General features: G+C 38.7%; 1 protein-coding gene across 1 annotated transcript in view; it reads right to left on the minus strand.

Annotated features, from left to right (window-relative positions):
- Positions 1 to 1,714: 1,714 nt before the first annotated feature.
- CACUL1 (CDK2 associated cullin domain 1) overlaps positions 1,715 to 24,421 on the minus strand; it is a 71,791-nt gene continuing 49,084 nt past the window's right edge. Inside the window, exons 5-9 of the mRNA XM_017849777.1 lie at positions 21,172 to 21,274; positions 15,391 to 15,480; positions 11,445 to 11,583; positions 7,355 to 7,398; positions 1,715 to 6,930 (exon numbers count right to left, since the gene is read on the minus strand). Of these exons, the coding sequence (XP_017705266.1) occupies positions 6,890 to 6,930; positions 7,355 to 7,398; positions 11,445 to 11,583; positions 15,391 to 15,480; positions 21,172 to 21,274 (417 nt within the window). The 3' untranslated portion in view covers positions 1,715 to 6,889. The remainder of the gene's footprint in view (positions 6,931 to 7,354; positions 7,399 to 11,444; positions 11,584 to 15,390; positions 15,481 to 21,171; positions 21,275 to 24,421) is intronic.

Genomic DNA, 24,421 nt, shown 5'->3' on the forward strand with positions numbered 1-24,421 from the left:
TAAGTAGCTAGGACTAAAAACAGGTACCACCATGCCCAACATTTTTTTTTTTTTTTTTTTTTTTTTGAGACAGTCTCACTCTGTTGCCCAGGCCTGGAGTCCAGTGGTGCAATCTTAGCCCACTGCAACCTTCACCTCCTGGGTTCAAGTGATTCTCGTGCCTCGGTCACCTGAGCAGCTGGGATTATTGGTGTGTGCCACCATGCCCAGCTAGTTTATTTTATTTATTTTTTATTTTTTATTTTTAGTAGAGACAGAGTTTCTCCATGTTAGACAGGCTGGTCTCGAGCTCCTGGCCTCAAGTGATCCACCTGCCTCAGCCTCCCAAAGAATTGGGATTACGGGCGAGGGCCACTGTGCCAGGCCCAACTTTATTTATTTATTTTTTTGCTTCAGATAGTTTCACTCTTGTTGCTCAGGCTGGAGTGCAATGGCGCGATCTCAGCTCACTGAAACCTCTGCCTCCCGGGTTCAGGAGATTTTCCTGCCTCAGCCTCCCAAGTAGCTGCGATTACAGGCGTGCACCACCACGCCCCACTAATTTTTGTATTTTCAGTAGAGATGGAGTTTCACCATGTTGGCAGGGCTGGTCTTGAACTCCCGACCTCAAATGATATGCCCACCTCAGCCTCCTAAAGTGCTGGAATTACGGGCATGAGCCACCATGTCTGGCCCTAATTTAAAAAATTCTTTTTTAGAGATGGGGTCTTTGTTGCCCAGGCTGGTCTCAAATCCTGGCTTCAAGCAATCTTCCCACCTCAGCCTCTCAAAGTGGTGGGATTACAGGTGTGAACCACTTTTTCTTTATATATTTTGAGGTACACTATTAGACATGTAGGTACATTATTAGAAAGTTTTGAATTATTATGCCCTTCTGGCTTAACAATTTAGGGAGGGAGAAGGCTTAATAAAGGAAAATAGATTAAAAAAAAAAAAACCTACTCAAGATTACAACCAGTTAAGCTAGTTGCTCTCAGGTTCTATTATGTGTGATATTCATTCTACTATCATGCTTTTTGATATTCAAGGTATTTTAGAATTTTGGATTATTGAGAAACAGACCAAGAAATAAAATTCTCACACACACACACACACAGAGCTGGTTCTAATAGAAAAGGTTTGTACTTAGTAAAAAACAAACCTGCTAAAGGGGAGGGAGGTTAAATGGCACCCTACTTAACTGTGGGGCAGGGGAGTGAAAATGGAAATTGTCAGGGTCGCTGAATTCTGCCGTATGTGATAACCGAACGGTAGATAAGGTTACAAATAACCTAGGGGATGACACTAATTTCACAGCAAGAAAACACAAAGGGTTATAAAAAAGCATAGTACCAATAAATGCAAACAAAAAACAACCTAAGTCCAAAAGTTGATTAAAGGGCCACAGAAGAAACTAGGGTTTAAAAACAGAAACTACAAATATACTGATATCCGTATCCATACTATATATGAATATAGAATAGATATGACCATATGTATTTTGTTACACACTGTTTTTTAGCACTGGTTACAGAGGTCAAGATCAACACTCACCCTGCAGGCTAAGTAACCGTGGTAACAAGACGCGTGCTCAGTGTGGCTGTCACTTAGGAGGCAATATTAATGTGCTATAAGCAAAATCAAATGTTCTATATTATAACAAAGTTTCAGTGAACCAGGTATTAAGGCCAAGGACATCTGTACAGGATTTATAACATAACATAACAAGGCCAAGGACATCTGTACAAGATTTATTTCATTCACCACAATGTTTTAGAGTGATAGTATACGCCCTAATACAGAAGGAGTGATTCAGAACCCACCAAAAGATCAAGAGCCAAAGTCAGTGGCTTTGTATCCCAGGTCAGTAGGAGTTTCCTCCGCCATTTTGTTTTTCTTGGATTAATGAGATGATGTACAGAACGCCCTGTGCTGAGCTCACTGGCTTCTGACAAACAAGCACCACTAGGCACAAGACTTCATTGCTTTATCCTTGCTCTGGCTGTGCTAGTGAGTGGCAAAAGCCTCTTGCCTGTGCTTGCCATCCAAATTTTTCTTAAGCATTCCTGTTACTAGCCATAGCTTCCCATGACTTCATATTTGAATAAGTTATCCTGAAGTGCGTGGCTGTAATATTGACAAACAGGACTAATGAGAGTGAACTGCCATCTGTTTAACAAAACACACTCTTCTAAGAGAACACCCACAGTCTTACTGCATTTAGTACATAGTCACAACATTGAAATGACATGTAAGAATTAATACAAAATATTTATTTTTTTCAAACCACAGAATTCTTAACCCCAGAGCCACACTATAAAGTTTTCAGAATCGTAAGCCATTAACATTTTTCTAAACAATGCAGTCCAGAGATGAAGGTAATTTCCAACCAGCAGGGATGCAATATATAGTAGGTTCCCCTAAGAATGAAGCTCGAATTAGCATTTCCTTTAATACTCCCATAGCCACTCCGTCAACAGAAGCAGAAACAGTACACGTATTCATGCCACTCGGCTCTGAAAAGAGGTTCAAGGTGGGTCTTGGCCAGTGGAGGAAGGAAAGTGTCTGGGACTTCAGTTAATCAACAGTGGGGACAGAGAAGGATAATTTCCCTTGGAAAAGAACAGGGTTCCTTTCTCATATTCTTGTGGCCAGAAACTGGGGTGAATTTCAACGGGGAAATAGGAGAGCTATTTCTCCCTGAACTCCTATGACCTCCATTTTAACTTCTGACAAAAGTGAACTTCATTTACACCATTGTATTGAAAACAGTAATCACAACCAAAAAGGTGCTATAAACCTGTAATAGGTGTCAAAGGGATTGACATTCCGAACTTTAATTTTAAGGACCCTTTAAAAGGCCTAGACTTGGATTAAAGTAAACATAATATTCCAAGCTAAAAGAGGCACCATAAAAAAATCAACTCAAAACATCCAAACAATAGCTAGATGACTAATGTAGGTTGTTTTGCTTTTTAGTTGCAAAGCTTTTCAGTATCTCAGATTAGTGTATTTCATAAAACAATGCTCAGTTATTTTAATAGCTGCTTATGAAACAATAACATTTTAACTCAAGGGCAATCCTTCCTGCATAATAATCACAAAAGAATTAACTGCTATAAAACGAGGGGAAAAGAAGAAAATAAAGCCAGCCTCAATAATAAAAAGGCAAAATCTGGAAGGGTTACTCTGCTTAAAAAGAGATTAACCAGGATTATTTAAATACTATAATACAAGTGCTCCTGCTCACTTCCAACTGCAGAAACCAATTTTGTTTGCTAGATCACCATTACCTTTGCTAGTATGTGTACAGACCACCACTCGGAAGTTATCCTTTTGTGCTGAAAAGCGTTCAAATCCCTTGTTTGGTCAGTACAGAATATTGCGAGGTGATGCTCATGCAAACTCTTCCTGAGGAATTTATGTGTGCAAATCTGCAACCCGACAGTATGGCATGCAGCCAGGGAGTGGTAGCTGCACAGGTGTGAGCACTGGAGATGGATGTGCAGTGTTCACAGCCATGGACATCCATTCTTCTGCAATCTCATCTACCCACAAATTAGCTTTCACTCTAGACCCCAAAGAAAGGGAGGGTAGTTGCTACAAATTTGTTAAAGGGACAGAAGGAAAGGACTTGTCTACAAAATAATGCACAATCTACCCACAAATTAGCTTTCACTCTAGACCCCAAAGAAAGGGAGGGTAGTTGCTACAAATTTGTTAAAGGGACAGAAGACAAGGGACTTGTCTACAAAATAATGCACAATGCATGCATCTGGGTTTGTGTTGCTTCTTACTAACCTTGCCTAAGAACTATTAGGATAATAGTCACAACACCAGGTTTTGCTTTCTGCCCCACAAAAAAACACTAGTAATTCCTGTCAGGTTAGGGTACAGCTGTGACAACAAAAGGTCACAAAATGACAATGTTACTGAAGCTTAAGGCCAACCTTTAAAATATGTACCGTCTCTCAAAACAATTATCTATTTACTTTTACATGTCATTTTTTCAAGATGACTGACCTGGCTTCCCTTTCAAGGAGCTAGTTTCAGGCTGCACAAACATACTAGACAGTTTAAGCAAATCGGCCATTGACTAACCACACAATCAGCCTGCATGTATGGTTTTCTATCTTCAATGATTTGGGCCTTTAGTGATGTTGGTACAAAAGCCAGTATGTAATTGGGGTAGAAAAACCATATACTATACTGGCAAGAATACAAAACAAAAGGCCAGGCACGGTGGCTCACACCTGTAACCCCAGCCCTTTGGGAGGCCGAGGGGGGTGGATCACTTGAGGTCAGGAGGTCGAGACCAGCCTGACTAACATGGTGTAACCCCGTCTCTACTGAAAACAAAATACAAAAATTAGCTGGGCATGGTGGCACGTGCCTGTAATCCCAGCTACTCAGGAGGCCGAGGCAGGAGAATCACTTGAACCCAGGAGGCAGAGGTTGCAGTGAGCCAAGATCACACCACTGCACTCCAGCCTGAGTGACAGAGTGAGACTCCATCTCAAAAGCAAAATACAAGAAAACAGAAAATACTTTCTGGCAAACAGTCAATATAAAATGAGGGGAAGGGGTAGGAAATCTTACTTCCTCTCATATTGCAAACTCAGAATTTTTAAGAATCCCAATAAATAAGCAAAGTCTATTTCAACTTAAACAGGTCCTTCATACTGCGATGTGCCTCAAGGGGCCAAGATGATGAACAGCCAGGACATGCAGACTGGGAGACTATGTACAACCTTTCTAGAGTGCCTTCCAGGCAAGGTTTTGTTGTACTAAGCCCTGACCCATAGCCAGCTGCAGTCACTGAGCAAAAATTTAGAGAAACTAAATTTTGCAGACTTTACTTTGCCCACTTTTTATTAATACATACATAGTAAAATATAAAGTATTTCTCCATGAACTTAATAATGCAAAAGCATCCAAAGATTTTAATGCCAATTCACATTATACTGTGATGCTTTTATAGGGAAAGTTCTTTTGTAAAAGAATGCTCTCTCCCAGAAAAAGCATTTGGGTATATTAGGATACTGAAGAAATTGTCCACATTTAAAGAAACATTCCAATTTTATTCCTTTCAGAAAAATTACCACCACTCAGACTTCAGTTCTAGGTGTGAATTGTAAGCCTGCAGCAAGCATTCCACTGAGAAAAGTAAAATGTGAATGTCATGATGAATGGAATTCTCCTTGATACTAGAATGTTACCGGTGTAGCAACTTAAACTGTCCAGGTCATAGTGAGAGCCTGTCTACATTCTTACAGTAATTCAGTGTTCATCGATGCAATCCAGGATGCTCACAGAGTGAACTGAGTCAAATCAAAGTCCACAAAATCCACCAACTCTGGTTAAGTACTTTAAAAAATAAATCTGACAACCTTTATCTTTACTTCTCTGCATAACAGTTTTGCAAATCAAGGACTTCTATTACTGGGTGACTTACTTGCTCCCAATATCCCACTTCTAACTCTCCCATCCACACCACTCCCTCCAAAAAAACAACAAACTGAATTGACAGAGGCAGCTTTATGAAAAACCTGCAGAGCAGACATGCAACAGTATCCCTGGGATGTTTCTTTTCCTCTCAAGTTCTCTGAAGAGGTAAATACTCTTAGTCTGATGTTGCCTAGTAGAGAAGCCTATGCTCAATTAAGATTCAAGCAAAATTGAGAAGAAAAGTATTTTTCTCTTGCTGCATCTATTTTCTTGGGCTTACAACAACAGCCTTTTATGAAGGACTAAAAAGCACTGTGGATGTAGAGAAACAAATATAGCTTTGCCACAGCTAGAAGGAAGCCTTAAGACAGCAGTGCTACTTCTTCCCTATCACACTCAAATATAATGTTCAAATAACAGACTTGTTTTAAGCAATTATCTCACTCATTTAAAATGAAGTGATGGGGAACCCCACACCACTGGGTGTATTTGGACTTAATAACTATCTGCTTCCTAGAGCATTACAGGAAGTAGCTCTCAATAATACTAAGGGGAACTTCAGAGCTAAAGTACCGCCCATCCCTAAACTAGAGTACTGCCAATACTACAGCAGCTGGTGACATCGTGTTAAGTGGCATAGGGAATGGAAATGCTCTGTGAGAGTTGGTCCCCAACATTAACAATATGCTATGGTGAACCAGGGGAAAATCTAACCAATGTGCAACAGGTGTCTATTTTCCCACTTAATTAGCATCCTGCTACAGGGCCACACCTGCCATCTTGGTGGGTGAGTTTAGATACCATACACTTCTCCAGGAGGAGTTTGACAACATGGTCACACAGTTGCAAAGTGCACAAAGCTCAAGGCACAGAGTAGAAAAAAGTTGTGAACTGATGGGGGAAAGTTCTAGCAAAAGCAGAGTTAGCATTTTCCTTTACTAAGACTTTCTAATGCTAAACAAAGACCAACTCTTTTAAAGGGGGTTGTTTTGGTTATGGGTAAAAAATACTGTATTGTAATGATCTGCTTAGTTTTAAAGCAAAAGAGATCCTGACATGTGAAACCAATACACCAAAATGCCAAGTCCACAAATGAACAAAACAAGTGCTTAAAAAAAAATTCTTCTGCTCTTCTATTTTTGGAGGAAGCTGCTGATTTTGGCTGTCAGATTTCACTTAGAAATGGTCACTTTCTGAGATGCTTTTTCCTCACAGAATCTGTAGATAAACTCTTAATTAAAAGATTGTCCCATTTCAAAATCACCCCCAAGTCTAGCAGCAACTTTTTTTGTTTTTTTTTTTAGTTTTTGTTTTAAAATTACAAACCAAGTAAGAAGTCCAACATCCTCTTCCACGAACAGCTTTGTGACAGAGCTCCTGAGTGTCTGCAGCCCCCACTGTGCTCTGAATACAGTCTCTGCAGCTCCAGTGTGTCCTCTTTTTAGGAAGGAAAGCACATTCACTATCTGTACCCCCTGGAACTTGCACACGCTGACGAACTGTCTGAAAAAATATCAGAACAGGAAAAAGTATGAAGAGCAGACAGCATTTGATAGTAGCAGGAATCTGTTTATTCAACACATTTCTCACTCCTCTCCCAACTCCCCAAAAAAGGCTTTAAAAAAAAAATCCTCAAAACCATGTGGTGTGGAGAGAAGTAAAAGGGGACTGAGATCCTAAGGCACTGGGACTGGGCTACAATGTCATCCCAGTAGAAACTAAAGAACTTGGTGGCCTCTTGCCAACTCCCTGAGAACCATCACTACCAGCTGGAGCTGCCACAGCATGCAAAGCACCCTGATTACAAGCAGTGCTTTATGAGAACAACATGGGTATCATCAAATTCAATGCACTGTTATCACAGTGCATTAATATGGCTGCTTTACATCACAAAACCATCAAGATGGGAAGGAATATTATTACTTACTATAAGCCAACTCATCCCCAGCTCTCTTCCGGGACTGGTCACCTCTGGGGATAAGAAAAGAAGAGGCAGTCAACAAAACTGACTTCACATCAAAACAAGAGGAATGGATCAACATATTTGAAAATAAAAGTACAGCAGACATTTCAGTTCTAACCAAACAACCTATTTAAAAATACATATTAAACATCTTAGAATCTTGATGTACCTCACTATGCTTTCTGGAGATGGAAGAACATGAGCCTTTACCTATATCAACCAGCTCATTGTCGAACACCTATGGAAGTTCTAGTTTCACTTTGGAGTTAAGTAAATACAGGTTCTCAACAAAACTGACTTCACATCAAAACAGGAACATGTTATAAAATATAAAAATGGTCCCATTAAGTTTGTAAAAACATTTTATCACCCCTTGGTATATCACCTAATACTTAAATCCAGCCAGAAGTTTTATAAAATAATTCTACTGAGAAACAAAAATTCCTATTTATACCAAAAATCCAAGACATTTCCCTGAATATAACCAAACTGGCCATTGGCTGACTAGTGCCACGTTAGTCCTTCATGTGCAGAGGCAATGCAGCCTGAGGTTATTTACAGAGGAGTTACTCATCTCATCCCAAGCAAATCTGACATAAGAGCTACCATAAACCAAGCAGTCCTGCACCCTGTTCTCTTATTCCAGTACCAAAATTAGGATTAGAAAATGGGCATGTTTAAGCAATTCCACACATTGCTCTGGAAGGCAAACTCAATATGCTTAAAATTCACAAGAGTTATATTCCTATACTGCTTCACCAAAAAGTTTTCAGAAGGTTGTCTTTTTTTTAAAGGTAGAAACTCATCCTAAATTAAGAGCAAATGTTTAAATAAAACATGAACGTATGAAAGTATAAAGACTTCAAAATTGGCCGGGCGCGGTGGCTCAAGCCTGTAATCCCAGCACTTTGGGAGGCCGAGACGGGCGGATCACGAGGTCAGGAGATCGAGACCAGCCTGGCTAACACAGTGAAACCCCGTCTCTACCAAAAAATACAAAAAACTAGCCGGGCGAGGTGGCGGGCGCCTGTAGTCTCAGCTACTCGGGAGGCTGAGGCAGGAGAATGGCATAAACCCAGGAGGCGGAGCTTGCAGTGAGCCGAGATCCGGCCACTGCACTCCAGCCTGGGCAACAGAGCAAAACCCCCTCTAAAAAAAAAAAAAAAAAAAATTCAAAATTATGATAAGCCTAGAAAAAACAAACCCTAAACATCATACATTTCAGAATGTTGGGCTGGGTGCAGTGGCTCATACCTGTAATCCCAGCACTTTGGGAGGCCAAGTGTATCACTTGAGGTCAGGAGTTTGAGACTAGCCTGGCCAATATGGTGAAACCCCGTCTCTACTAAAAATACAAAAATAAGCTGGGTGTGGTGGTGCAAACCTGTAATCCCAGCTACTCAGGAGGCTGAGGCAAGAGAATCACTTGAACCCAGGAAGCAGATGTTGCAGTGAGCCGAGATCACGCCACTGCACTCCAGCCTGGGCAAGAGTGAGACTACACCTCAAAACAAACTAAAAAAAAAAATTGGCCAGGCATGGTGGCTCATGCCTGTAATCTCAGTGTTTTCGGAGGCTGAGGCGAGAGGAACCCTTGAGCCCAGGAATTTAAGATCAGCCTGGGCAACATAGGAAGACCCTGTCTCTACAAAAAATTAAAAGTTAGCCAAGGGGGGTGGAGTGCCTGTAGGGCTAGCTACTCAAAAAAATTTAAGGAAAAACTATTAACTATAATTCAAAATACAGATATGGCCAAAAAAACCTGAAAATCAGATACTTCTGCATGACTTCTGCAAAGCAAAACAACAAAACCACCATAAGCAAAAACAAATCGAGAAAAATATGTCATCTCTTGGACAGAGAATCAATGTCTTCACTATAGAGATTTCCTAGAAATCAAGACTAAGAAAGAGAAAAACAAGCAAAGAACTTTAAACAGGTAGTTTGCAGAAAACAAATGCAAAACATATGAAAATATGCTCAACCTTACTCATATAAGAAATGCAAATTAAACCACTTCTGAGTAATTATTTTTCACCTACTAGGTTGGCAAAAATACAAACGTGTAACAACATACTGTACACACAAGGCCATAAAGAATAGGGACTTTCCACCTTTGCTGGTGGATATGCAAAATGGCATAAATCCCCTGTGGAGGGCAATCTGGCAATATTAATCAAAATTACAACTGCATTTATCATTAACCCAGCCATCCCATTCTGAGAATTCACCCTCCAGATATACCTGTAACAAGTACAAAATAATACATATACAAGGTGATTCACTGCAGCACTGTCCATTATAACAAAAGACTAGAAATAACTCATGTGGCCATCTACTGGGGACTGGTTAAGTTTCACTCTATACATATGATGGAATGTGTAAGAAACAGAAATATGAGCATATATTGTGTTTGCTTGTATTTATATTTTAAAAAATGAAGGAATCACAAACATAAAAATGGTTACTTGATGGGGTGGGATGCATAGGGAGACAGGTGGGAGCAAAACTTCTCAATGTATACTTTTTACAAATGGCCTCATTCTGTGTATAAAAATAATACCACTCTCTGCTGGAACTTACTACAATTAATGTGAGGAAATACCTAATCCCTTGACACTAAAGAGAAAAACTCTTTACATTCCAGCATTTCCCACTGGCCCTTCCTTCCCCTAGCCACAGAAAGCCCCAGGTCTCCCAGGCCCATCTCCACAACTTCACTGATCCCTTCCAGTGTTAAGCTGTCAGTGATGGGGTAAATGATCAGTGGATTACTCACTGCCCCCACTACCACACCAGTACAGATGTCACCAGGACAGAAAAAGGAAATACCAGTCCAGGGACCAACAAATTACCTGCTTTTGTCCCTAATCTGAGACTTCATAACAGTGACCCTAGTCAAGGCTTGTTTTTCTGAAATTCAGTTTGGCCTCAGACCCTTTGAAAAATGCCCAGCCCCAGCTCTAGCCAGGTAAGTGAGTCAACACTCAACCTACTATTTGTAGACATGACTATGCCTAAGATACCTCAAGCGTGTTCCTTTCCACAACTTTCTTCCTATCAGGAAACCAGATGAGAGAAGACACATAGCAGTGCTAAGAGTAAGGATTATAAAAATGCAAGATATGACTGTGCCCTTCAATGACTTGCTGATATAGGTTGTTTTCTCATAGGGAATCACAAAAATTTTATAATAATGTATTTTAGTTGAAAATGCACTCTGCAAGATTTTCTGGGATATGACCACAATAATGAAGTGCAAAACTTTAGGAAAATTATCAAAACCAAGACAGGCAAATAAAGAGATGCCCTACTTTTTAAGAAGAAACCACTAGAATTTAGGGCAAAAGGGGAAGTATGAAATACAGAATTTAAAGCCTCTTTGCTAGGTTAGCCATAAAAGTACATTATAACAGATCATAAAAGTTCTATAATGTTTTTCCATATGCACAGGACTAATACAAGAGAATCAAAGTTAAAAGAGCTCCTGGAGCTTGCCCACCTAACTGCTCACCCAGTGAGAAATCCTTTCTTCAAAAGGTATAGGCTGGGCCTGGCAGCTCATGCCTATAAATCCCAGCACTTTGAGAGGCCTAGGTGGGCAGATCACTTGAGGTCAGGAGTTCGAAACCAGCCTGGCCAACATGGTGAAACCCCATCTCTACTAAAAATACAAAGCAATTAGCCAGGCGTGGTGGCGCACGCCTGTAATCCCAGCTACTTGAGAGGCTGAGGCAGGAGAACTGCTTGAACCCAGGAGTGGAGCTGTGGTAAGCCGAGATTGTGCCACTGCACTCCAGCCTGGACAACAGAGCAAGACTCCGTCACAAAAACAAAACAAAAAAAATGTATGTAATGAAGAGCAGCTTCCACAAAATCAAAACCCGGCTTCAACATTTCTACAGACAAGGAGCTAATTAATGTCTTCTTGCAGCAGCAAGACTCTTGGCCAGTTACCTCCCATTCTCAGAACCTTACCATTTATCCCATGTCAAGCCAAACTGGCCTAGGGAAATGGACATATTTGACCACTACAGAAAAAAAAACAACTTGCCTTGTAAAGCCATTCTGTATAAGTTCTCTTTGAAATTTCTGATCTTGAGCAGCATATTCAGAAAGTTCAGATTCCACCGCAGGAGGGAGAATGTTTGGAATAAATTTAGAAAATAGAGTTGGAGCCATCTGAACCCACTCTGTGAGGAAAGGAAACAATTCATTAAGGAAAGCATATAAACACATCAAATTAAATGGAAAAGGTAAAGTTTTCTTTTAAAATACACAGTAAGCCAAATTTAAAGCAGGGGAAAAAAATTAGTGCAATCCCATTCTGGTAAAAAACATATAACAGTAAAATTTCCCTTCTAAAAGGAATTTTACAGGCTGGGCGCGGTGGCTCAGGCCTATAATCCCAGCACTTTGGGAGGCCAAGGCAAGCGGATCACAAGGTCAGGAGATTGAGACTATCCTGGCTAACACGGTGAAACCCCGTCTCTACTAAAAGTACAAAAACTTAGCCGGGCATGGTGGGCGGCACCTGTAGTCCCAGCTACTCGGGAGGCTGAGGCAGAAGAATGGCGTGAATCCGGGAGGCGGAGCTTGCAGTGAGCGGAGGTGGCACCACTGTACTCCAGCCTGGCCCACAGAGCAAGACTCCGTCTCAAAAAAAAAAAAAAAAAGAATTTTACAGTATGAAGAAAGCCATTTCTATATTTTACTGATTTAACAGAATTTAGTGAAAACCCCTAGGGAATTTTTGAACAAATCTTAAGTATGGAAGAAAATATGAATGTGATTACCACACAATTCTGAGTGGGAGGGGACTTCGAGGGAGGGGGCTTGGTGGAAATATCAGCCTTATTAGCCATTAATTAAAACAATATATAATATACAGGCCAAGAATAGAACAGTACAAATAATAAGTAGACATATTTAAAAAAAGAGGCAGCTCAAAAGGTAGGGGGGACTGAACGTTTAAAGTGGGCTGGAGGTAACTGGTTAGTACTCTGAAAATATTTTTTGACCCGTTAAATTGCAGCAAATATATATAAACAACAGTGGAAAAAAAAAAAGTGGTTATCAAATCATTTTTTAAAAGATCAGGAGACTATAGAAAATAAGGCAAAGAAGTTACAGGAAAACACCTGTACCAGATATGACAAAGATGAATTAGTATCTTTATTATAACGAATATGTACAAATCAGTGAGACCAGGTAAATGAGTGAAAGAACCTGTAAGAGTAATATAAACAGAATAAATAGCCCTGTTAATATTAAAAAAAAAATTCAAGCTAAAATAAACATGCTCTCTCCCTTTTATTCAGTGAACATTAAAGAGAATTAACACCCACCTGTATCAAGGGCATGGGGAAACCATTATTTCCCTTCCTTGGTGGTGGTCCTCAATTAACGCTATTATTCATTTTGAATTGTTTTAATCTAGCCTGTTCACATTTTTCCTCTTGGAAAACATTTTGGCTATACATCTCAAAACTATAAAATATCAATATCTTGAATCCAGTAAACCCATTTTAAAAACAATAATCTGAGTAAATGATTATAAATTAGAAAAAGCCACATTTGATGCTGTGGAACATTTGGTCTGTGTTAAGTAAAAAAGTGGAAGTTAACAAAATGTCTTGTTGAATAGCTAATTAAAATTGGCAAATAAACACTGCAAATGATACAAGGACCAATTCATTCAGTCACCCCTTGGGAGAAACTCATGGCAAAATGTTTCCCTCCTTCCAGTCCAGCGCAAATATGGCTTCACTAAGAGTCTCAATACAGTGCTACGGGGAACCACTAATCAGTCAGAGCTGGCAAAGTCAAACCCATCTGCTACAAAATAAAGATGAAGAAACAAAGTGTGTGTATTAACTGAAAAAGGGCAGAATAGGATTGTTGCAACTATTTCTAAAGACTGGATGCCAGAAATGGTAAGTCATCAGAATCTCCAAGGATTACAGCCCAGGAATCTAGACTTTAAAAAGCCTTCATAAGAGACTCAGATGCAGTCATACAAAGACCAGCACTTAAGAACTACTGCAGTGGAATAAACTTTTCCTTTCAAAAGTCAACTTTTAAAATATTCTAATCTTAATCTGTCAGGTGAATAAAATGGCTTTAATAAAGCAGCAACATAATGGGTACTGGCAAAACATGTAAATGTCAAAATATGTTTTCAAGTATCTCAGAAAATGTGCAGGGCAGCAAAAGGTTAGTATGTGATAAAATTCACCTTTTCAAAAGGACAATTCTCAAATATAGAATTCTCCTTACAAGTAGTATAAACCCTATTACAAGAGTTTGAACCTGGATAAAATAGCATTTAGATAAACATGTACCCACAATACTTTTCTACCTTTAGTGATTAACTTTATTTTGCAATTTTGTTACTTATAAAAGCCAGAGCTTATAAAGCTGCCTACTTGGGAGGCAGAATTTGTCATACTGCACTTAGATGCTTTCAAAAGAAAAAAAATCATTCATAACCTAGTACACACACACACTATTTCAGGAGCCATCTTCATCACACTGCTGTAAAATTCTGAGAAACTAGATACAGAAAAATATCAGTTTATTGGACACATGCAATAAAATATCTTTACTACTTTATACAAGTAATTTCTGTCAAAAATCAGAGTAGAGCTCAAAACCTAGATCCAAATTTAACAATAAATTTGAATACTCTAGAAGTCATTAATCATTTAAAGTAGCCTAAGAAGGTTTTTTTTTTTTTTTTTTTTTTTTAAAAAAAGACAGGGACTCGCTCTATTGCCCAGTCTGGAGTGCAGTGGTGCGATCGGCTCACTGCAAGCTTCACCTCCTGGGTTCACACCATTTTCCTGCCTTCCAAGTAGCTGGGACTAAACACGCCCACTACTATGCCAGGCTAAGTTTTTTGTATTTTTAGTAGAGACAGGGTTTCACTATGTTAGCCAGGATGGTCTGGATCTCCTGACCTCGTGTTCTGCCCGCCTCAGTCCCCCAAAGTGCTGGGATTACAGGTGTGAGCCACCGCACTCGGCCTAAGAAGGTATTTCTAAAATCAGTCTACCAGTACCAGTTTTCACTTGGTTTCCATTTTAGCTTGCTAAATTCTGACAGGTCGTTTAAATTAATGAAGCAAACAAGCCATCAATTAACTAAAATAACCATTAAACTCAAATGGATAGTAATAACAGCAGTGAATGTTTGCATGCTTATTACGTTATCAGGTACTGTGCGTTAAGCTCTTTATATCATGTTTTATTTCATTTAATCCTCAAAAGAATTTCACAAAAAGGTAATTACTGTCTAAAAACCATCCCTTGTGTTTATAGATTGTAGAACAATGTTCTATCTTGATAACTTCTGTAATCTCTCTCCCATGGACATTTATAAGTTGCTAGACAACTATGACAAGTTTGAGGTTCTCGCTTATAGAAAGATATATACAAAAGCTCCTTGGGATTCCTTTAAATTTATAGTGTTTTATTCTAAGACAGACACATTAAGATAATTTAAAAACCATGCTTTTGATTATAGTTATCTTTGGTATTTCCTTTAGTTCTTGTGATTATTTCTATTTCTCTCCCCAGAACATCTTTACAAAATGACTGTAACTTTACCAACACTTACAGATTCTTTGCAAGTTACTTAACAGGCCAAAGAAGATGGACTTGTGAATGTGGATGTCTGTGAGTATGTGCAGCGTGAGGTAGGAAGTAAAGGAGAAATTAAGACCAAATATGAGATTCAATTTTATCCATAAAATAAATTGTATTCTACAATTTATTTCTTGTATTTCCCTAACAGGTTCTGCAAAAAAACAAACTAGTTGGTTTCCACTAGCAGAGAACATTCCAACTGAGCTCTGAGTTTACATTTTACAATGATGAATATCTATTCAATTTTTTTGCTCCAGCAAATGCAAGTACCATTAGGCCTCACAAAACACATACAGAACCACTGCCGTCTTGGAAAAGGCTATAACTACAACAGAAATGAGAAATGTTTACCTGGTCTGAGGGTATACAGGCCTTTCACAATATTTGCCATAGTTGAAGGTGTGACCTGAAATGGTGTTGACTGGGCTTCTAAAAGTAAAGCTGAAATAAGAGAAAACAGGTTAAAAAGAATGTAACACGTATTGATTGTCAAGATTTTTCTATTACTGTTCTCCCAAAGACTCCCAAAACATAAACAATTGTAAGAAACGAACAGTAAATAAACCAATCAAACGTTTATATACTAAGGATTTTTTCAATCCAGTGCAGTAGCTAAAATACGTGAAGGTCTGCTGACACACTAATGGAAATGAATCAATTCATGGAGGTTCTGAAAAGTAAAAGCTTTCTAAAAGCACTAGTATAACCTATCATGAATGATACATTATAACTGAGCTGAGTTGAAAATGCTTCCATTACTTTTGGAAAATAAAGTATCATACAATAACCTCCCTCAATCATTTCTCCTTCCCCCAAATCACCATTAGTAATTATTTGGTAACTGTGATCAGAGACAGAAATTCATTTCCCCAAATGCTACATCTACTATTTTCTTACAAGAGCTAAGGGCAAGGGATGATGATGGCTCATCTTTCTCATTTTCATGTCTTTGGTGACCCTGACTCTGAACATGACAACAGAGACAGTTTTCTTTTAGGTTATCTACTGCCACACAAACATTTTTAAAAAGTTTTTAACGAGGAGGAATAATTCCTCTAGATTAGATCACTAACAAATACAACAATTCCTCTAGATTAGATCACTAACAAATACAAATTCCATTGATTAGTGAACACAATAGATACTACTGACCTAAAATGATTCATTTTTAATTTATCTCAAAGACCTACATTTGCTAATAACAACAACAAACTTGGGATGATTTTACCCTAAGCCAGGCTTGTAACATCACATATAAACTGATTTTGTTCTGTTCATGCCTTTCTAAAAGGAGAAATGTCATCTTACTAGGCCAATGAGGATTTTATAGTCTCAAACATACAATTTGAGTTACGTTTGAATATATATGATGAAGGCCATCAGAGATGGACTGTTAAGTTTATCCTTCCGATTTTATCATCAGTAGACAGTTACAAGTTTGAATGGCATAGACCACCAGGGGTGTCCAATCTTTTGGCTCCCCTGGCCCACAATGGAAGAACTGTCTTGGGCCACACATAAAATACACTAAAAACAGCTGATGAGCTTTAAAAAAAATTGCAAAAAAACTCATTTTAAGAAAATTTACGGGCTGGGTATGGTGGCTCACACCTGTAATCCCTTACACTTTGGGAGGCTGAGGAGGGTGGATCACGAGGTCAGGAGTTCATAGACCAGGCTGGCGAAACCCCATCTCTACTAAAAATACAAAAAAATTAGCCAGGCATGGCAGTGGACGCCTGTATCCCAGCTACTCAGGAGGCTGAGGCAGAGAACTGCTTGAACCCGGGAGGCGGGGCCTGCAGTGAGCCGAGATCACGCCACTGCACTCCGTCCTGGGTGATAGAGCAAGATGTCATCTCAAAAAAAAAAAGGTTTACAAATTTGTGTTGGGCAGCATTCAAAGCCTTACTGGGCCGCGTAGGGCCCGCAGGCCACGCGCTGGACAAGCTTGGCGTAGGCAAATGCTAAGCATTTCAGAAAGTCATGTTGCTTTAAAACGCAATGTTTAAGAATTTAAATTCTAAGTGTTAGGTTTTCAGAATTTTTCTACTCATAAGATTCTAATTTCAACATGTATCCAAAATCCAAGTGCTCTCTCTTTTTATTAATCCATCTTCCTAACCTTTTCACCATTTTGGCCTCCAATTAGGCATGATCCTACTAACTCTTCATATTCAACAACATATTGATTATGTGGTCAAGTATATACATTTGCAAACCATTCTTACCATAACGGTAATCACCTATGTCAAATTTGATAGCTATGAAGACATGATAAATACAAAGATACACAAAATGTACATAAATTTGAAATAAATTTTAAAATGATTACATTTAATAACAAAAGATTATTAGAGTTGAGAAGGTGTAATATTTCACTCAAATCTCCACTTAAACTCTTTTTAGGAAAAGTGTTTAAAAGATTTTCTAGTTAATCTCCCCTTTTAAGGAAAAAGAAATGGGAGTTTGGGGGTGGTAACTTGAGAGAGGAAAGAGTACTGAGTATTTAGCAAGTGCTAGGTACTTTAAATATATTTAATTCTCACAAGTTCGATCATCTACCTTTTATTTTGACAGGTAAGAAAACTAAGGCCAAAACAAAAACCCCTCACTGAATAGTTCATCTAAAGTCACAGAGTTAGCTAGAGGCAAAAGAGGTTCTAGAACTTGTGTTTCACTCTAAATTCTGTACCTCACCATATCAACACCGAAATGCCTGCTTATATGCAACAATCATCACACGTATCAATAAGCCACATAGTTTAAACACAAGAATAGGTAAGTTCTAATCTGAAAGTCTAGACAGGTTAAGTGCCTCGCTGAGAAAGTCACACATCTTTTGATACCTGAATTGGGACCAGAACGAAGCTCCTCTGCTCTTTCAAGTATTCCTCAGTGCTACACACTTGCTCAGGAGATTCTCTCCTTTATTAATTTGAAAAGCAATTCTTAAAATCAAAACTGAAAATACTCTTGGCTTCAAAAAAATTTCAAACTACAATGGTTTGAACTAAAAGGCAGAATTGCCTACTAAGAAAATTAACTAAAACGTAACTATTTAGAACACTATGCAAACTGAACTAGAAATCTTCTGCTGTAAAAGTCAACATACTATATTTTCCCACGAAATTTCTACCATTAACCCCATGCTACACATTTATTGTTACATTTGCTCAGAATCACTAACACACTATGTAAATAACCTTGATTAACAATAGATCCTAGTAGTTCTGCAGCTTTCAGAGTTTAATTCGAATAATTTCAAAGGAAAACAATTTTACTATCAGCCAAAAATAGAAGCCACTTTATTTTACAAGCAAATATGTATAAAAATGATTATACCATGGAGCCGGTAGAAAACTAGTTTTATCCCCAGTAAGAAGTTACTGTTTTCATTCATGAAACATACCAATAATGAATGATATGGGCATTCAATAACTGATTATTAACAGTCAGTATTCGTTTTACGTTTTTGTATTGGTTTTAAGACATGGCTCCCAAATTCTTCTGACATGCCTTTTATCAAGAGGTGGGATACATTCCTCTCTCCTGGAATTTCGGCTCTGTGACCACTTGCCCAGCAGAATACAGCAAAAGTGGCACTGTGCCAGCTTCTGAGCCCAGGACCTAAGAAACCAGCAGTTTCCATTTCCTGTATCTTGAGATACTCACTCATGAAGGAAACAGGAACCAAGAGCTAGCACCAACTTACCAGCCATGTGAATGAGTCACACTGAAAGCCCCAGCACCCAGTTAAGCCACAACAGACAATGCTGAGCAGAGCAGACATAAGCTACCCCACCAAGCCCTCCCAAATTGCAGAGCAAAATAAAAGACTGTTGGTGTTTCAAGCCACTGTGTTTTTGGATGATTTGTTACACAACAATAATAAATGTGAACACTAGCTTTCCAGATCTATCTGAAGCCACGGGAAGGAAATTATTGATCAGATTGTAGAAAAATTACAGAAATTGAATGTAGTTATTTGTTCTGCTGCAGTAAAGGGGTAATATAAAAATGTGTAAGTGGAAACGACATTAATAGCTGTGCTTTTCTGTTTGTTCGAAACTTTAACCTCTGTTTCTGTTTCTCCATTTCTAAAATGAGAGTAATGATTACACCTATCCTATAGGGTTAGGAGAAATATTTTTAAAGTATAGGTCCCACCAAATACAAGCAGTGCCTGTGTGTGTTTAAAAACCTTTGATGAGGCCGGGCGCGGTGGCTCAAGCCTGTAATCCCAGCACTTTGGGAGGCCGAGACGGGCGGATCACGAGGTCAGGAGATCGAGACCATCCTGGCTAACACGGTGAAACCCCATCTCTACTAAAAAATACAAAAAACCAGCCGGGCGACGAGTCGGGCGCCTGTAGTCCCAGCTACTCGGGAGGCTGAGGCAGGAGAATGGCGTCAACCCGGGAGGCAGAGCTTGCAGTGAGCTGAGAGCCGGCCACTGCACTCCAGCCTGGGAGGCAGAGCAAGACTCCGTCTCAAAACAAAACAAAAAAAAAAAAAAAAAAAAAAATGAAGTGACATAGAGGAGCAGCTTGATCCCTCACAGGTTTGTTTACCTTATTTGAATATGGTCGGATCAGCTGGCAGCCTGTGACTCAAGTTTGGCTGCTGTGATTGGCTGTGACTTAGCTACCCATTAAGAAAAGTATATACCTATATGAGGCTTTCAGTTTCTATACTAAGGTTGCAGTTTGTTATAACAGACTCAAAGTATGGAGGCACCCTCAGGCCAAATTTAGCTTAACACCTCTTATTAAATAAAGAATAGCAGACAATGCCACTATTCAGCAGTCTAAAGTTGTTTTCTGACTACACTGGCTCTGTGGTCATCTTTCCTCTGTGACTATGTTAGCCACTGGAAATTGGAAATGGAATGACTTAAGGAGGCATTCACATCAACCTTTCACTGAGTTTAATTGCTCCTGCCAAAATCTTACTCACNTCTACAGAATTTTAACAAGATTTCAAAATGCTCTATCTTATCATGAAAGCAAAAAGACAATGTCAGTATCAGGAAATACTTAAGTGGTTATAATACCTGGAATACCTCATGAGACAATGTTTAAAGATGTTTATAAACATCTCCCAGCCTTACAAAAAAAAAAATGCATGTCATATTCCCAAGACTCTCGGCCTCTTTTCTGATTCTGGAATCTCTTGGGAACATAGTGAAATGTATACTATCTTCAACTACACTATTCTTTGAAAAAACCCTACCTTTCTAAACTAGCCCCATGCTCGGTAATTCTTTCACTTAACATTAAAAACGGGGGAAAAAAAAGTTTATGGTCAAGCTTGGAACAATTATTTTGTAAATTCTAGTAAAAGTTCATTGTGGTAGACACTAATTATGGTTCACAGGAAAGCAAAAATACATCCTGCCAACCCAAATATGTGCCATATTCGAAAAAATGACTTGATGTGTCACATAAGATATGAGCTTTAAAAGGATGCTGAGACATTAGGTTACAGGGACTTCCTAACTCCACCTGGAGAAGTATATTCTTTCAGGAAAGGCAGGATGAGATGCTACCCACTGTGAGGGAAACAGGACTCAAGAATGGGGAGAGGAGAAACTAACTGAGCTTAATATTCTTAATAATCTACACAAGCACATGAAATATTTTACAAATCCTAATTCACAGGAGAGAAAACTCAGGGCCACAAGAGGCAAAGAAGTTTGCCTAAAATAGAGAATGACAGAACCAGACTAGAGAAGGGTTTCTGCACTAAAGAGTAAAAATCAGAGGATTCTGTACTACCATTTCAGAGAAACAACACTGTATTCCTTATAGAGTTACGGGTAGTAAAGTTAGAAGTGAACTTCCTAATAATACTTCCCCCACTGTCAGGGAAAAAAAGGGGCGGGCAACAAGTTATCAGGGCAGACACAAGGGCACTGTCCAATGACCTGGTAAAGGTGCTCACAGCTCACCAGGTGACCTTCAAGTCCCATTTTTAATTCCGCAGCGTCTCAGGTGGGCTTCAACACTTCCTATCTGGTTCAGAAGATGTTAACATTGGGATTTATGACATGACAGTGCTCTCAGACCAAAAAGAAAAAGGAAAGATCATTGCTAGTGTTATCTCACCCCTATAAGCTGAATTACTTACGCATTAGGCTGTAAATGTGCTTTTCTGCAACATGTTCCGTAAACAGCTTTATAAGGTCATCTTTTAAGTCTCTGTTAAGCTTGGTTTCGATGTAAAACTTATTCTGAAAAATAAAATGAAATCTTTTTTGTATATTAATTGGGGAAATGGTTAGTCTAATGAACTCGAGCTCTAAATATTTTAGAACACAATGCATAAAGGCATCAATTAAAACAGAAAAACTCAACATCCAACAACAAAAGCCCTGCAGCTGTTAGTTACTTGTCTTTCTGGCATGGGTTGAAAACATGAAAAAAAGTTTTGAATCATACATCTCAAAGAACACTGGGAGATATCCAACATTAACTAGACAGGGATGCACAAACATTGTAGAACCACACTGTGTGGAACACCCTTTAAAAATGCATCATCAAAAGACAACATGGAGAAACACTAATAAAAAGTACCCCATTTATCAATGATCTGGGTTGAAAGCAGGCTGTGGACATGCACTGGTTGACTCCCCAGCACACACTCAATTTCACTGATGAAAGTCAGTCAGCTTCTGTTATTCCCTGGGGACTACCTTTGATTCAGAGGTAGACACTCAAGACAGCCCAAGCAGCCTTAGAGAAACCTTGGCATGAGGGAAAAATCTCTTGCAGTCGTCTTATAACCATGAGGGGAATGTCAGGCCTCTGAGCCCAAGCCTGCACCTATACATCCAGATGGCCTGAAGCAACTGAAGAATCACAGAAGAAGTGAAAATGGCCGGTTCCTGCCTTAACTGAGGACATTATCTTGTGAAATTCCTTCTCCTGGACAATGAGTCTCAGAAGCTCCCTCCCAGCTCCTAGCCTGAGCACCTTGTGACCCCTGCCCACCAGAAAACAACCTCTTTGACTGTAATTTTCCACTACCTACACAAATCCTATAAAACTGCCCCACCCCTATCTCCCTTTGCTGACTCAGCCCACCTGCACCCAGGTGATTAAAAAGCTTTATTGCTCACACAAAAGCCTTTTGGTGGTCTCTTCACACAGACACCCATGACAGGGAAGAGGATAAAACAGATGTTATGGACAGCAGAGAGACCAAAAACCAAGTCCTTAGTAATACTGTTGAACCACAGATTCAACCAACCTTGGACACAGCCTTATTTCTGGAGTTTTATTACAAGAGATAATACTCTTCATTATTTAAATCACTTTGAATCATGTTTTCTGTTTCTTGCAGCTGAAATCTTGACTAGAATTACTGGCAAGTCCAAAAAAAGTTGTGTTTTTTTGTTTGTTTGTTTGTTTTTTGTTTTTTATTGAGACAGAGTTTTGCTCTTGTTGCCCAAGCTGGAATGCAATCATATTGGTCAGGCTGGTCTCAAACTCCTGACCTCAGGTGATCCGCCCACCTCTGCTTCCCAAAGTGCTGGGATTCCAGGCATGAGCTACCACGCCCAGCAAAAAAAGTTTTTCATATTTAAGTGTTAATGCAGAAGAGTAGAAAACACATAGAGGAATGTTAAGTTGCTCACTGATTCTCTCAATTTAAAAAGATTTTTTTTTGGAGATAGGGTTTCACTCTATTGCCCAGGCTGGTGTCAAATGCCTGGCCTCCCACTTAAGCCACCTGAGTAGCTGGGATCACAGATGTGAGCCACTACGTCTAGCCATTTAATTCTTACACAAGTTTTTTCCGTCTTTTAAAAAATATATAAAAATAAGATGCACATGGTTAAAAAATAGAAAGCATGCAAAACAGTATGCAATAAAAAGTCTCTCAATGCAGACCTTCTGACCCATTCCCAAAAGGTCCCATTCATTCTACACTGGGAAAACTTCTGTATATTCTTTCTAGGATGTTCCTTGCATATATGTGGATATGCTTTTTTCCCCCTAAAAAAAAAAATACTAGTGAGAAAATATTAAACACTGCATTGTATCTTGCTTTTCATTTTCATTTAATGTTATATATTGGAAGATTTTCTCTTAAAAAAAACAGAGTTGTGTTACTTATAATTGCATATTTTTCTGTCTTCCATAAATTATTTAAATAATAGTCCCTACTGATGACAATACGAATGTTCCTCAATGTTCTGCTGTTTTTAAAACCTGTGTAATTCTTATATGTGGAATTCTTATAGGTGGACGGATGTTAGAGACCAGCCTGGATAACATACTAAGATCCCATCTCTATAGGAAAAAAAAAAAAATTCCTAACATTAGGTATGGAAAAATCTACTCCTTCCTTACTGATCTGAAATGTCACCTTTCTTATTAAACTTCTACATTTACTTCAGCTTATTTCTGGGCTCTGTTCCCTTGATCTGTCTATCCCTGCCACCAATGACAATCTGTTGGGAGCAAGCCCCCCAAAATCTGGCCATAAACTGGCCCCCAAGACTGGCCATAAACAAAATCTCTGCAGCACTGTAACATGTTCATAATGCTTTTCTCTCCTGGTATATTGTCCTATTGACATTTAAGATCTGAATGCACAGCATTTTAATGTACCCTTTCTACTCTTTGTAAGTAACTAGAAACCATTAAAAATAAATAGTATGAAACTTAGAAACTCCAATTAGTCCACCTCTTTTTAACTTTGTCTCAGGTACAATAATGTTAAATTCCAAAATCGTAAGCAAAAATAAATGTCTTTATTTGATCTCTGTGCCTTTCAACAAGACCTTAGTTACAATTAATCTTCTAGTGTAATGACAATTTCTTGATATTCATATAGACAGACTTCTAACAAAGACATTAATTTTGACAAATGTTTTAAAAAATTTGTTTCTGTGTCAGCAAAAGAAACTTTGCTTATTATGGCACTAGTAGGTTAACATTTCAAACTATTTTCTTTAATATACTTTTCTAACAAAGCAGTACCAAAGTTCAAATAATTTCTATCTTCTGGACAATAAAAACAATTTAAATAAATTTTCAAAAGTAACTACAAAGCAAATTCAGGTTCTTAATCTATAAGAAAAGTTGTAGTTAAACTTTACAATCTAGGATCCCTTATTTGAATTCTGCTAGCTGAAAGAGTAAGTTTGAAGTTCATTTACTCTTAATTGACACAAGACTTCTTAAACCCCAGGATCCCACCATAAAGTTTAAGAAAGCAACAATGACAATACAGAAAAGCGTAAATCACCTTTTTTAACCTATTCTTTTAATAAACTAGCTATTTACCTTTTGATTCAAAATTATAAATTAGACTTTTGTTTTTATTACTAATGCCACCTAGCCAACATGCTTACTGGTAAATGTCATTA

This window comes from Rhinopithecus bieti, unplaced genomic scaffold (assembly GCF_001698545.2).
Source record: "Rhinopithecus bieti isolate Rb0 unplaced genomic scaffold, ASM169854v2 scaffold_33066, whole genome shotgun sequence".
Taxonomy (NCBI): domain Eukaryota; kingdom Metazoa; phylum Chordata; class Mammalia; order Primates; family Cercopithecidae; genus Rhinopithecus; species Rhinopithecus bieti.